Source organism: Neoarius graeffei, chromosome 4, assembly GCF_027579695.1.
Source record: "Neoarius graeffei isolate fNeoGra1 chromosome 4, fNeoGra1.pri, whole genome shotgun sequence".
NCBI classification, from domain to species: domain Eukaryota; kingdom Metazoa; phylum Chordata; class Actinopteri; order Siluriformes; family Ariidae; genus Neoarius; species Neoarius graeffei.
In genome coordinates, this window is record NC_083572.1 from 72,081,816 (window position 1) to 72,097,784 (window position 15,969).

A 15,969-nucleotide genomic window follows, 5' to 3' on the forward strand; every position below is an offset into this window, starting at 1 on the left:
TTCAAACATGTCAAACTTTGTTTTGGCCCTAATTGTTCTTCATAGTATTTTTCACTATTTGTATATTTTTATTATTATTATTCATTCATTTATCTTCAGTAATTTCTTTATCCTGGGCGGCATGGTGGTGTAGTGGTTAGCACTGTTGCCTCACAGCAAGAAGGTCCTGGGTTCGATCCCAGCAGCTGGCGAGGGCCTTTCTGTGCGGAGTTTGCATGTTCTGTCCGTGTGGGTTTCCTCCGGGTGCTCCGGTTTCCCCCACAGTCCAAAAACATGCAGGTTAGGTTAACTGGTGACTCTAAATTGACCGTAGGTGTGAATGGTTGTTTGTCTCTATGTATCAGCCCTGCGATAACCTGGTGACTTGTCCAGGGTGTACCCCGCCTTTTGCCCATAGTCAGTTGGGATAGGCTCTGGCTTGCCTGCGACCCTGTAGAACAGGATAAAGCGGCTACAGAGGATGGATGGAATTTCTTTATCCTAGTCATGGTGGCAGCGGCACGGTGGTGTAGTGGTTAGCGCTGTCACCTCACAGCAAGAAGGTCCTGGGTTCGAGCCCCGTGGCTGGGTGAGGGCCCTTCTGTGCGGAGTTTGCATGTTCTCCCCGTGTCTGCGTGGGTTTCCTCCGGGTGCTCCGGTTTCCCCCACAGTCCAAAGACATGCAGGTTAGGTTAACTGGTGGCTCTAAATTGACCGTAGGTGTGAATGTGAGTGTGAATGGTTGTCTGTGTCTATGTGTCAGCCCTGTGATGACCTGGCGACTTGTCCAGGGTGTACCCCGCCTTTCGCCCGTAGTCAGCTGGGATAGGCTCCAGCTTGCCTGCGACCCTGTAGAACAGGATAAAGCGGCTAGAGATAATGAGATGAGATGAGTCATGGTGGCAGTGGATTCAGAGCTTATACTGTACTTTAAATCACACAAACCTAATGTGTAACTTTCAAGATTTCATCTGGTCAACAAAATTGATTATAAATAAGTGTGCGCGCGCGCTATGGAAGCTTATTTCTGCCACCTGAAAAAAAGTTGTCACATACAGTAGTGTCATAATAATGAGAAAGTATCTCACAATTATAACTTTGTATCTAATAATTGTCATTTATGAGAGTCATTATTTTGAGAAGTTATTATCGTGAGATTATTATAGTGGCGGAAACGAGCTTCCAAATTATACAAATGTGTGGTCTGTTACAAAGTATTTAGCAGCTGCTGAACATCTGGGTGCGTAAGGAATATAGAGGCGTGTGAGGCACCCCTATAGGCCTGTTTTAGAATCGCCCATGAAGCTGAAACACTACAGGAAGCTCCAGCAGAAAGTTTGCCAACACAGCCACGTGATGGCGTTTTATGTGCTTGTTTAGAGAAATTAAACCAAATATATTTTGGACAGCTTTGGTGAACTAGTTCAAACTAACCTCGTTTCAAGTAATTTACACATTGAACGTTCGTCGTATATCGTCAGCAGTGTGTGTCTGAGTACAGTTTCATAATAATTCGTGCTCTAAGTCGCCTCCCCTCCTCGCTATTGCTTGCAGTGCTCGGGGTGAGATCTTCTGTTTATCCGCATATTTCCGAGTGTCGCAGCTCATCCGGCTTTTCCGCAGAGGAGTGCGCACGGGACTGGTTGCACTTTCATTCCAGGCCGGTTAGTGTGGGAATCGGGCGAGAACGTGCGAGATAAGAGATCTCAAAATAACAGCAGAAACACAACTCGAGGCGTGCACCTGCTGTCAGTGTTGTTGTTCTCAATCACGTCCGCGCGTCGTTGAGAAATGCAGATCAGCTCGACTGGCGCCAGGTCTCGGAGCAAAGGAGCGTTGCAGAGTTGAAAGTTGAACCATGTCTGCGCAGACTGAGGAAACTGCACCGGAAGCAGCGCCAACTGCACCGGCAAGTGCTCCCGGAAAACCGGCGGCCAAGAAGAAGAAGGGACCCAGCAATAAAGCAAAGCCTGCCTCTGCAAAGAAGAAGAAGCAGCAGAAGAAGGGTAAAGGGCCCGGAAAGTACAGCCAGCTGGTGATCGATGCGATCCAAACCTTGGGCGAGAGAAACGGCTCGTCTCTGTTTAAGATCTATAATGAGGCGAAGAAGGTGAGCTGGTTCGACCAGCAGCACGGCCGCGTGTACCTGCGCTACTCCATCCGCGCGCTGCTGCAGAACGACACGCTGGTGCAGGTGAAGGGTCTCGGCGCCAACGGCTCCTTCAAACTCAACAAGAAGAAATTCACCTCCAGCACCAGCAAGAGCTCCGGGAAACCGGGAAAGGCTGCGAAACCGGCGAAGAAGCCCGGCAAGAAAGCAGCGGAGAAGAAGAAGCGCGTCAGCGGCGTGAAGAAGGCGACTCCAGCCCCCGCCAAGAAAAGCACCAAACCGAAGAAGGTCGCTGCCAAGAAGGCGAGCAAGCCCAAGAAAGCTCAGCAGCCGAAAAAGACTGTTAAGAAGGCTTAAAATGTTTACAGTCTGCATGCTTTAAGCTGTGTTAAAAGTATTTCGCTTACTATAAGCGCCATGCTGTGGGTAAACGAGGCTTATTATATCCAGAGTTCATTATGTTTGTATGCGCAAGTCATTTTGGTCTCACTGTTTTAACCGAATGTAAATAATTTGTACAAATAAGCATTTTTCTTACGTTTGCTCTTGGGTTTCATTTCTATTACTAGCTAAGATTAAGTATTTTTTACAATAAAATGGTAAAAGAAAATAAAAGGCTTGTTTCTTCTGCAAGGTGGTTTTAACAATTTCAGGTTAGTGATGGTTCATATTTTGTAGATAAGCATGTGCATTTCTGCTGAGAACTATATAAACTATAGAACGAAGATGTATGTATGCTCTTGCATTAAACACATGCAGGTTATAATATACACTACCGTTCAAAAGTTTGGGGTCACCCAGGCAATTTTGCGTTTTCCATGAAAAGTCACACTTTTATTTACCACCATACACTCTTAAAACACGTGTTGAAAATAACACAACTTGCGTTGTTTTTTAACACATCTCTATATCCAGATTGGGACAACAGAACTTTTGTTCATTTTAACACATTGTGTGTTACCATATTCAGCACAACTTTTGTGGTGTTAAACATTTCTGAAATATAACACAACTCTTGTTGAAATTAAACTTGCACAAAAGATGTTGATTTTCAACACATTCGTTTTAAGAGTGTAAATTGTAAAATGAATAGAAAATATAGTCAAGACATTTAATCGACCCCATAAATGTGATGCTCCAGAAACTCAATCTGCTCAAAGGAAGGTCAGTTTTATAGCTTCTCTAAAGAGCTCAACTGTTTTCAGCTGTGCTAACATGATTGTACAAGGGTTTTCTAATCATCCATTAGCCTTCTGAGGCAATGAGCAAACACATTGTACCATTAGAACACTGGAGTGAGAGTTGCTGGAAATGGGCCTCTATACACCTATGGAGATATTGCACCAAAAACCACACATTTGCAGCTAGAATAGTCATTTAGCACATTAGCAATGTATAGAGTGTATTTCTGATTAGTTTAAAGTGATCTTCATTGAAAAGAACAGTGCTTTTCTTTCAAAAATAAGGACATTTCAAAGTGACCCCAAACTTTTGACTGGTAGTGTATAATCTCTCTCACACACACACACAGAGTATAATAAGCATTTGTACACTGATACATTGGTATTTCGATTTGCATTATGATGCAAACTGCATGTCTGCAAAGATTCTCAGTCATCCAGGTCATAGTAAACTGTGGGTGGTAAGAGAGCAACTGGACTTGCTTGAAGATTCTTGAAGACGTTTCACCTCTCATCCAAAAGGCTTCTTCAGTTCTGTCTGGCTAATAGGGAGTATCAGGTATTTATCCTCTCATGGATGAAAAGCAATCCTAAGGTGTCGTTGAGTCATCCTGTTGGTGTGGGTCACTGGGGGCCGGGTGTGAACGGCCTAGAGAGTCGTTGGGGTGATCAGTGGACTGTTGGTTCTCTCTGTCCTCCTGTGAGTCAGTACAGCTGGGTTTTGGTGTGCATTCAGTTGTCTGGGAAGTGTGCCAAGGACTGCATTGTAGGTGGCTGATAAATGATGTCTTAGACCACCACCTCTGTTCAGTGATGGCCGTTCCAGGTTGACAAAGGAAAACTCTTAACAACAAAGGACATTCATTTCAGGACTGCAACGTATGCATTTTAGCCAGAGAGGATTGTTGGTATGAGCGAGAGTTAAAGAAGCCATTTTTGTCAACCTGGAACGGCCATCACTGAACAGAGGTGGTGGTCTGAGACATCATTTATCAGCCACCTACAATGCAGTCCTTGGCACACTTCCCAGACAACTGAAGGCACACCAAAACCCAGCTGTTTTCAGTGACTCACAGGAGGACAGAGAGAACCAACAGTCCACTGATCACCCCAACGACTCTCTAGGCCGTTCACACCCGGCCCCCAGTGACCCACACCAACAGGATGACTCAATGACGCCTTAGGATTGCTTTTCATCCATGAGAGGATAAATACCTGATACTCCCTATTAGTCAGACAGAACTGAAGAAGCCTTTCGGATGAGAGGTGAAACGTCTTCAAGAATCTTCAAGCAAGTCCAGTTGCTCTCTTTTACCACCCACAGTTTACATTTTGTGCAGAATGGCATTAGGTGGAGTTCTGCGCAAATATTAAAAGAAATAGGATAAACAAAGAAACTGAAATCAAAGATTTGAAATCAGAGTATGGAGATAAATTGAAGAAATTAATGTTGAAATACTACATTTAGGCGGCACGGTGGTGTAGTGGTTAGCGCTGTCGCCTCACAGCAAGAAGGTCCGGGTTCGAGCCCCGTGGCCGGCGAGGGCCTTTCTGTGCGGAGTTTGCATGTTCTCCCCGTGTCCGCGTGGGTTTCCTCCGGGTGCTCCGGTTTCCCCCACAGTCCAAAGACATGCAGGTTAGGTTAACTGGTGACTCTAAATTGACCGTAGGTGTGAATGTGAGTGTGAATGGTTGTCTGTGTCTGTGTGTCAGCCCTGTGATGACCTGGCGACTTGTCCAGGGTGTACCCCGCCTTTCGCCCATAGTCAGCTGGGATAGGCTCCAGCTTGCCTGCGACCCTGTAGAACAGGATAAAGCGGCTAGAGATAATGAGATGAGATTTATAAATAGTTTATCCATCCATTTTCTACACTGTTGGTCCATCAGGGTCACAGAAGAAGCTGAGCCAATCCCAATTTGGGCGAGGGGCGGGGCAAACCCTGGGCTGGTCGCCAAACAACCATTCACACCTTTGGGCAATTTAGAGTAGCCAGCTGATCTGATCTGCGCATGTCTTTGGACCGCGCACGAAGAAAACACAAAGTCCACACAGTCGGAGGGGTGCGAACCTCCAACCTGCGTTCTGTGAGGTGACAGTGCTAACCACCGCAAATAATTTTTGATATTAATTCTGTGATCTTCTTGGACACCCCTATGCTGAACCGTTAGTGGTATCGTCCAAAGAACGACGAAGAACACGGAAGTGGTTCGCTGTTTGTAGCATTTCCGCTTTCAGATAAGAGCCGGATAAAGAGAAATGGTAAGAAAATTTACATTGCAACAAATTATTTACTTTGAGCAGAGTAAAAAAAAGAGAGAGAAAGAAAAAGGCACTTCGTCAATTTTCGTATTTTTTAAAAAATGTATATATTCGTAGTTCTCATCACAAATGCTCATTACATTAGCGGTTAGCTGCCTGGCGAAGTCATCCCCACCCGAGTCAGCTTTTCTACCGAGACAACCACAGCAAGAATATACAGGAGATCTGACTAATAGATGTGTATGAGTGTCTACTTAACTGATCAGCTTTTTTTTTTTTTCTTTCTGCGATCGCGTAGACTACATCCTGCATAACAAACCCGTCACAAGTAATGTTCATATTGCATGTTCCACCGGTTCTTGCTGATGCATCATGATGTGAGATGGTTAAATTCAGTAGGTGCAGACTATCCTGCAAAGCTAGAGCACTGGATTATTGCTTGGGATTAGGGGCCATATAGCAAAAATATCAGCTTGGCATAAGTACAATATTACTTGAACACTTTTTTTTTTTCAATCGTCAGTAAATGATTCATGATAATTAGTTTTGCTTTTTTTTGTCTAAAAAGTTTAAAAAGTCTAAGAAAATGGGAGATTTATTAAATCATATCACGGTACAAAAAGATTTTGAAGTGACTTACAATAAAAGTACTGATTACGATACTCAAAGTACATCATGATATTATTGATATTTTGTCATATCTGGGACTCTCAGATAAACCTATTTGATGTTACCCTTGTGTTTTGAGATGATCTAGCCCACACAGTGCAGGATCATACGATGACCAAATCTGGCCATACACATCAGTAGATTTTTGAGAGAAGTTTCAGACTTCCTCCTCCTTGTTGCTTATGAAAAGTAATTGTCAGTGACTTCTTAGGTACGTACGTTTACAGTTGACCAGTTTTCTTTCATTCATTCACCTTTATCCTGGTCAAGGTTGTGGTCACACCAGCAACTATCCCAGGAACACCAGGTGTGAAGTGGGATTATGCTATGATATGGTACCATTACATTACAGGCATTTAGTAGACACTCTTATCCAGAGCAACGTACAGTGTACCCAGAGCAGCCCGGATGCCTTGCTCAAGGGCACTTCAAAGACATTCCTGCTGGTCCAGGGAATCAAACCAGCAACCTTTTGGTCCCAAAGCTGCTTCTCTAAGCTTTAGGCCATGGTTTCTTCATACACACACACACCCGACACACTAAGGGGCAAATTAGTGTAGGGAGTCTTCCTACTTCCTACTAGCATGTTTTTGGGAGGTGGGAAGAAATCCAAACAGACACAGTCAGTGCGTTTACATGCACGTAGAGAAAATCGAATTTCTGCCATAGCTCGACTGAAATTAAAGTTCTAAATGCCATGGAAACACCTTAGCTCGGCTGAAATCGAACCGAACTGGATTTCTCGTAATCGAGCTACGTGACCTAGATTATGCGATTGTAGCCGAGCAACTTAGTGCATGTAAACCCTATCGAGCTACTTACTTCAGCACTGCCCCTTCCAGAAGTGACGAGTGACGAGACCACAAGCGGGAAACACAACAGCCTCGGTCGGCATGACAACAGTAGTAGTAGCGAGCAGCAGAAGAGGTCAGGAGGAACAAGGAGAACGAACATCGTCGTTCTTCTTGTGAACACGGAACTGATAACTTTTGTTTATACTCTTGAATAACTCTTCTTCATGACGACAACCGGAAGTGTACCAACACGATGGGGCGTGTAGCGCCACCCGTGGCTCGGGTGCACAATGTACCTCACACAATAGCTCGATTTCCTTGTGTGCATGTAGGATTGGATTTCTCTGGCACCCCTGCTGGGACCCCTAGCTCGATTACCGACAGTAGCTCGATTTGGATGTGCATGTAAACGCACTGAGTGAGAACATGTCGAGCTCTGCACAGATAGTAAGCCAAGCTTAGGGTTGTCCCAGGAGTAGTGCAGTGACAACGTTACCCACTACATCACTGTGCCATCTTTAATGACCCAGCAGGGTACATGCTTTCAGTGAACGTATGGACCTGCTTCCTGAATTAGAAAGATGGAGATTCTCCACAAGGTGAATCTCCCTGTGTGCATGTAACAGTGATTCTTTGCCTCAGTCCCACAACTGTGTAAACGTTATTCATTGCACTGGCACCACTTTGAATACTGATATCCATTTACATATTAAATGCATTATCTTTTTTTATTTTATACAATTGATTTCAAAAGTTGTACTTTCAGATTTGGTTTTTATGCAGCTAATGTTTTATGTTGAAGTTTTGTTCCCATTCTCATATACATGACTGAAAAATATTGATGCACCTGGAGCCTGAAGTTGTGAAACGGGTGTGGATTTAGCAGAGTTGTAGAAGAATACAGTATTTCAGGAATTTGTGTACAGGTTCAGGCCTGTGAAAAAGAAAACGAGCAAGAGTGAGCAGACAAACTCTGGGTGTGTGTTTGGTGGGGTCACCATAAGTGAGCTGTGTATTTGGGAGGAATGAATGTTGTCTAGTTGAAACACTGTTGTAATGGCTTGCTACCTCCACCCTTGTCATGTTTGCGTGTTTCACTGCAGACAGCGACTCTGCGTCCATACCTGAATGCAGTACGAGCAACACTGCAGGCGGCTCTCTGCCTGGAAAACTTCTCCTCGCAGGTGGTCGAGCGCCACAACAAACCTGAGGTTGAAGTCCGGTAAGTATGCTTTTAACCGAGAGTGTGTGCACAGCCTGGTTGAACATTTTTTTTTAATGCTTTTATTTTATGTATTATGTATATTAATAGTATAATTTGTAAAACACATCTGTATTTCTTAGCTCTGAGTGTAAATACACATTGTTTACTGGATTCCTGTAGTTTTACATAATCTTACTTTTAAAGCTGTATATTTATAGTGCCGTGTCTGCCTAGTATTTTGCTGACCCCAACTAAATGGCTGTTTGTTTTGTGATTGTGTGTGATGTAACAGGAGCAGTAAGGAATTGTTGCTTCAGCCGGTTGTAATTAGCAGAAATGATAAAGAGAAGGTCCTTATAGAAGGTTCAATCAACTCCGTTCGTGTCAGCATTGCAGTAAAGCAGGTATTAAACTAACCTACATCAGTTTTATATTCCCAGAGACTTGCATTTGTAGTTGGTTTTGGAGAAGTGGCATTAATCTGTAGAAAGCATCGCATTTATTCAGGCTATGATTTTATGGCAGACTTGATACCACAATCATGTAATTTCTAAAACAATCACAACTTCAGAAATGGCTTTAATGATGTGAATGTTAGTCTTAAAATCATTTTCAATAAATATGGCTGAAACCTGCCTCTTTTGATAGGAAGAAACAATTTGATTGACGTATGTCCAATCATAGATCATTTTAAGTAGTCCTTGGCAAACACACAAGGTCATATTTACTTGCTAGTAACTGCTTCAAACACTTTGCATGAGGTTTTTTTTTTTTTTAAATCAAGTGACAATATCTTGGTTCAAAAAGTTCATTGTGCTGTGGTATTCAGAAGTTGCTGGAAACTGGCGCATTGAAGTGCATATACATGGAAGTATGGAGATTGATACCTGATTCTGAAGCCTGTGGCCAGAAAAGTGTTCCAAAGAGATCAGTTGTCAGTGTCTCATGGGCAGAGCATTTGAGGCTGAAACGTTGTGGATGTTCATTGTACTCTGATTGGTCTTTTCTAGGCTGATGAGATTGAGAAGATTCTGTGCCACAAGTTCATGCGCTTTATGATGATGAGAGCCGAGAACTTTTTCATTCTGCGGAGAAAACCAGTGGAGGTGAGAGATGTGTAAAGTATAAGGAGAGGAGAGAAGTGTACTGTTGGAAGTAATCTCAGACCATATAGATGAACTGACATTTTTTTTTTTAAGTGTAAAGTGAGACTGCTTTTCAATTTCATAAAATCAGTGAAATTTAGTTCTCTCTGAAATTTGGTCGTTGTGATGCATGTTTATTTCTGCAATATCTCACAAAACAACAGGCCATTCTATGGCTGGGAAGTTATTTAATTTGAGGGGATTACCGGGCAAATAATGTGCATGAAATCACTTGCTTCTTGCAGTCAAGTAGACAGAGGAAGTCCATGTGCGCATGCCCAGGTTTACCTTGACCGTGCCCTGACAGTTACATCGTTTAGTGATAAAACGAACAGCTGATTACACCGAGGTGTTTGCTGATTGCCGATATTTATTAGTTTGGTCCTGTGTTTCCTTTCCTTCGCAACATGGCATCTTTTCTTCTCGCTTTCTGTTACCGTAGTCGGTCTTTCACGTTTCATTTGCACACTCGGGTCCTCCATTTTTCTCTCCTGTTTCAAATTTGTATTCCACAATACCTTGCGTGAACGGGGAAAGCCCACCACGTGATGCATGATGGAGTATCTTGAATTGGGTCATGGTGAAGCAGGAAAAAGTAGTGGAGAATTTAGGGCCACATGGCCCTAAATTTATTAATTGTTTTAAAAAAAAAAAAACTAATAAATTGGAAGCCTGTCATTCAAATTCAGTAGCTTTCGGTCCACTAAACAAAAATAATTGGGTGTCAGGGAAAATTCTTTTTATAATCTATACTTGAAAAATCTGAAAGGCAGTCTACCTTTAAGCTCTAACTTTTCTCTGGTTCACTAAACATGTAGGTACACTTTGTAGTAGGCATGTAACGATATATTGTGCAACATTAAATCACAATACAAATTTATGACTAGTCGAATCGATTAAATAAAAAATAAAAAAAGAATTGTGATTATCATCAGGTTGCATAATCTGTTTTCCGAGCTACAGTTGTTTAGACAGCAGAGGGCGCAATGACATAAAATAGTGGCAATGCACCTGATTTCTCCGTAGGTAGCAGTAACAGCTCTAATGCCACTAAACACACATGGATCTAAAATGGGAAAGAGCTGTTGTGTGACTGATGCTACAAATAAATTTAACAAAAAATTAGAGCATCTTTTTTACAGACTGCTGAAAAAAAGAAGAAAATGGTAGGTAATAAAATGTTCAGAAAAGGCTTATTTGGTATTAATGTTTTTCATTTTTAATCAAGGAATATTTTAGCTAATAGGCTATTATACTGCAACCTTCACAAATTTGGGTAAATAATTACAAAAATGAAATGTGGTGTCTTTTTTTTGTTGTTGTTGTTTTTAATTATTTAAGTTTCCCAAAAGGAATATTTAAGTTGATGGGAGAATAAATGTTGCATTTTTTTTTTTTTAATATAATGGGAAAATTGAATCATGAATTGGGTGAATCATGAATTGGGTGAATCATTACATGCCTACTTTGTTGACACCAGTGAGCATAACTACGAAGTAAATGTACCTACCTAATAAATTGGCAGCTCAGTTTATGCTGAACAGAGACAGATTGATTGATTGATGATTGATTGATTGACTGATTGATTGATTGGTTTCACTAAATGTGAGTTATGGCCATTAGGCTATAAAATCTGGTTATAAGTTACACACTTAAAGGATATGGGACATGAAACAGCACGCTATATCAGTTTATTTCCATTAAAAATATGAATTAATTGCATCAACAAATACAAAATCATCTATTAAATTCAGCAAAATCGTTATATTCGTGATGATTATATGGCATTTCTGCTCGACTTCCGATATGCATTTTTTGCAACCGGAAGAGCTGCTGTCACGTGATCATACATCACAAAAACTTTCGGGCACAGCACAAGCGGGTAGATGAATGGAGAAGTGGATGACAAGAAAATTGTTTTTATAGTCTTTAAAGTACATTGGACATCATACATTGGACATCATGGTGTATTGTGCTGCTTATGGTTGCAATAATTCCAATGGGAAATGCCCTGGAGTAAGTTTTTTTTGCATTCCCCAAGGACCCGAAGCTGAGGAAAGTGTGGGCTCACCTGCGCATGTGCAGTAGGCTTCGCGCATGCGCAGTAGGCTTCGTAGGACAACTTTACAGAACACCTGTTGAAAAAAACTTTGCACCTACTGTTTCCCACAAACTGTGTTCGGACCATTTCACTGAGGATTCTTTCAACATTAATACTCGGGTACTGAGCGATATTAATTCATGAAACAGGAAGCATAAGGATGAGAGAAAAAAAAACAGTTCAAATCGGGAAGCCACGCACACCTGCGCCAGGCTGCACAAATGCGCGCAGCTTCCCGACCCAAACCGCCTCTCTCTCATCCTTACACTTCATGCCTCATGCTCCATGAACCAACATCGCTATTTTTTTCAAAATCGGATCTGCGCGATTCAGCCGTGAAAAAGGCGGCATCCGCCGAAAGGCGCGCTGTTTGCATCCCTGCACGGAGGCCAGGGGACAGGGCAGGAATATTTTTGTTGATATGAGTGATCCGGTGCGATTTCGCGACCCCCCCCCCCCCCCCCCCCCCCCCCCCGTTGAAGACCTCTGTGCTAAGCGACTGAAAGCCGAGGTAAGGATTAGTATTATAATTTTGGGTGTATCAATTATTGATTATCATAATTCTGACTCGTTTCACCATTTTGAATGTTTTCATCTCGGACTCTGGAAGCATTGTATCTCAATCAATCTCGAAAAATATCAGCAAAAAAAAAACTAGCTTGCAACGGACTTTAGCTAGATCTATGATGAACTTTCAATGTATGATACAAAAATAATACTTCTTTCAACAGATCATTAGCCTTTGAGCAGAATTGTTTTTAACTTACCAGGAAGTGTTATCGAGCCGACCGCTTTCAGTTTCATGGGGATTGAATGAACTCTCACTCTCAGAATCATCTGACCCGTCAGAGTAAAGACAAGATCCATGTTCATGTGAATTTCCAGCTATCGGTTCGAATTGATAGGGTCTAACTTCACATCTCTGTGAAACATCGGGAATATCACTGTCTGGTGTCCATTTCGGTAACCTGTTTACATTAGATTCCCAAGCGCTGGCTCCTTGGAAAGTTTTTGTTGCGTCATGGGTCATGTGACCACCTAGCTCATTAACGAATCCTTGTTTTACGCTGATGTATAAAAAACTTGAATAATGTGGTGATTTTCACATTTTTGACGCCCTGCAGTGATTTAGATGGCATTTCTTATGTCCTTTATACATAATTATGCCCAGGTAAAAATCCATGTCCCATATCCTTTAAGTATAATGTAGGCAATACTAAATTTATAGGAGAGTGTTTTTCAAACATTTGAAAAAGTGGAGAATTGATAAAGTAGCATCATTTGAACTATAACCCCTTCTCTTGTTTCTCACTCCAGGGCTACGATATCAGTTTCCTCATCACTAACTTTCACACAGAGCAGATGTATAAGCACAAGTTGGTAGATTTTGTCATCCATTTTATGGAAGAAATTGATAAGGAGATCAGTGAGATGAAGCTGTCAGTCAATGCAAGAGCACGAATAGTTGCTGAAGAATTCCTCAAGAATGTGAGTGTGGTGTTTGGTTCCATAACACATCCATTTGCCATAATTAATGCCTGGCCTTGTGTGCATTTTATCTGTGTGGATCTTTAATTTATTTTTATTCTTTGCTAATTAGTAGCAGCAAAATATAATTGCAGAACTGTTGAATTTATTGATATGCAGGCTGCACTGAGCACTTTATTAGGAACACCTGTACACTTACTCATTCGTGCAATTCTCTAATCAGCCGATTGTATGGCAGTAGTGCAGCGAGTAAAATCATGCAGATACAGGCCAGCATCTTCAGGCAATGTTCACATCAACCATCAGAAAGGGGGGGCGTGTTCTAATTGATTTTGACCCTGCCATGATTATTGGTGCCAGACAGACTGGTTTGAGTACTGTATTTCTATAATTGTTGACCTCCTGGGATTTTCATGTACAACAATCTCTCTATAGTTTACTCGGAATGGTGCGATAAAGAAAAACATCCAGAGGTCACTTCTGTAGACAGAAAGGCCTTGATGAGAGAGGTCAACAGAGATTGGCCAGACTGGTTCAAGCTGACAGAAAAGCTACAGTAACTCAGATAACCACTCTGTCCAATTGTGGTGAGCAGAAAAGCATCTCAGAATTCACAACACATAAAACTTTTGAAGTGGATGGGCTACAACAGCAGCAGATCACATCAGGTTCTCCTATCAACTAAGAACAGAAAGCTGAGGCTGCAGTTGGGACAGGATCATCAAAACTGGCCAGTTGAAGACTGAAAAATCATCACCTGGTCTGATGAATCTCGATTTCTGCTGAGGCACAGATGGTGGGGTCAGAATTTGGTGCCAAAAGCATGGATCCAACCTGTTTTGTGTCAACAATCCAGGCTGGTGGAGGTGGTGTAATGGTGTAGGGAATGACTTCTTGGCAAAATTTGGGACCTTTTAATACAAATCAATCATTGCTTGAATGCCACAGCTTATTTGAGTATTGTTACTGATCATGTGCATCTCTTCATGACCACAGTGTATTCATCTTGTAATGGCTATATGCAGCATTATAATGCACCATGTCACAAAGCGCAAGTTGTCTCAATCTGGTTTCATGAACATGACAATGAGTTGAGTGTTCTTCAGTGGCCTTCCCAGTCATTGGATCTGAATCCAATAGAACACCTTTGGGATGTGGTAGAACAGGAGTTGAAAAAGCTGCAAGAATTATTTGATGTAATCATGTCAACGTGGACCAGAATCTCAAAGGAATGTTTTCCAACATCTTGTTGAATCCGGCGGCACAGTGGTGTAGTGGTTAGCGCTGTCGCCTCACAGCAAGAAGGTCCTGGGTTCGAGCCCCATGGCCGGCGAGGGCCCTTCTGTGCGGAGTTTGCATGTTCTCCCCATGTCCGCGTGGGTTTCCTCCGGGTGCTCCGGTTTCCCCCACAGTCCAAAGACATGCAGGTTAGGTTAACTGGTGACTCTAAATTGAGCGTAGGTGTGAATGTGAGTGTGAATGGTTGTCTGTGTCTATGTGTCAGCCCTGTGATGACCTGGCGGCTTGTCCAGGGTGTACCCCGCCTTTCGCCCATAGTCAGCTGGGATAGGCTCCAGCTTCCCTGCGACCCTGTAGAAGGATAAAGCGGCTAGAGATAATGAGATGAGAATGAGATGAGATCTTGTTGAATCCATGCCATGAAGAACTGAGGCTATTTGGAGAGCCAAGAGAGGCCCTACCCAGTATTAGTATAGTTTTCCTTATAAAGTGTTCAATGAGTGTATTTTTGTTGACAATTTAGTTTGATTTCTGGATTAGAGTAAGTGATTGTCTGTTTTTATGTTTATTTAAAGCTTTACTTGATTATAAAACACAAATTCAGCACTTTTTTTTGAGAATGTTGTCTCCTGATGTATTTTTCCTAACATGCAAGCTGAAATTTTCATCCCTGATAACATTGTAGGCTGTGTTAGGCTTGAATCTGAACTGTATATGGTTGGCTCACTTGTAGCTGAATTTCCTGAGATGAGATTAACACTAACTTGAATTTCCTCTTTTTATTTAGTTTTAACAAAGGATGTACCTCAGCATACTGCAACACTTCAGCATAAGCAGGGTGAAGGTTTGGGGCCTTGAAATTCAAGCAAGCAACAGTGTGTGAGCATGAGGGAGGACAATACATCAACATGGGGTAAAATGGACCAAGTGGATTCAGGGCGTGTCCTCGCCACAGGACTGAATTCGGGGTATTGCAGTGTACTCAACCAAAAGCACTCATGGAATTCCAAGACACTCTGTACTGTTTAGTAGTTATTAAAATTACATTATTAATCCTCTTGTGCCAACTTACTTTGCTTGCTTGTTACCTTGCTGTAACGTTCTCTACTACTTCATGATTTTTTCTCTTGGTAATTTCCACTCCATCTCTTTCCTTTTGCAGGTCGTCCCTTTAATCTCATCAATATTCTTTTATACACAAGTGCTCACAGTGCTGCAGTATAGATTCACCTCATCTTCCACCGTGCTTATGAATCATGATATGCATAGATGCTGAACAAACCTTTAATATCAGGGTGGACATTCTTAGAGAATGTCTTTCAATGTTCTTGAGCATGAAAGGAAACAAGAGCCAATGTTCCAATAATGTAAACTGTGTTAATGCTCTTGAATTATTTGTAAAATATATGTATATTGTGTGCAGAGTGACATTTTCATGTCTGATTTTGATATATTGACCTTTCACGCTTTTGCACATGGATTACACAAGACCTTGTTAGTTGTAGAGACAAGATGACGAAACAATTGTGATGATAAATAAACATCTCTTTATTGGCATTTTATGTTTGATGGCGCACTTTCAGCAACTTAATTTCAGTATTACTATAATCCAGCCTTAGGTAGGAATCTTCTTCCAAATATATCTCACTACAGGCTTACAGATATCCAAAGCTGTCAGAGTTCAGCAGCTTGCAAGTTTCTCCTTTTAGCCCTTTACAAATAACCAAATCCATTGCAGCACTGATGTGCTAGAATTAAAACTTTCTCTGAAGGACACGGAAAAAACAATTGCTAACACA

General features: G+C 41.9%; 2 protein-coding genes across 2 annotated transcripts; both read left to right on the plus strand.

Annotated features, from left to right (window-relative positions):
* The first annotated feature begins 1,780 nt into the window (after window positions 1–1,780).
* LOC132885218 (histone H1.10) lies at window positions 1,781–2,704 on the plus strand. Its single transcript, XM_060919634.1, has one exon. The coding sequence runs from the start codon at window positions 1,838–1,840 to the stop codon at window positions 2,444–2,446; it is 609 nt and encodes a 202-aa protein (XP_060775617.1). The 5' UTR covers window positions 1,781–1,837; the 3' UTR covers window positions 2,447–2,704.
* Window positions 2,705–5,300: 2,596 nt separating this feature from the next.
* arpc4 (actin related protein 2/3 complex, subunit 4) lies at window positions 5,301–15,727 on the plus strand. Its single transcript, XM_060919635.1, has 6 exons — window positions 5,301–5,530; window positions 8,097–8,215; window positions 8,490–8,601; window positions 9,208–9,303; window positions 12,761–12,931; window positions 14,958–15,727. The coding sequence occupies exons 1-6, from the start codon at window positions 5,528–5,530 to the stop codon at window positions 14,961–14,963; spliced, it is 507 nt and encodes a 168-aa protein (XP_060775618.1). The 5' UTR covers window positions 5,301–5,527; the 3' UTR covers window positions 14,964–15,727.
* The last annotated feature ends 242 nt before the right edge of the window (window positions 15,728–15,969 follow it).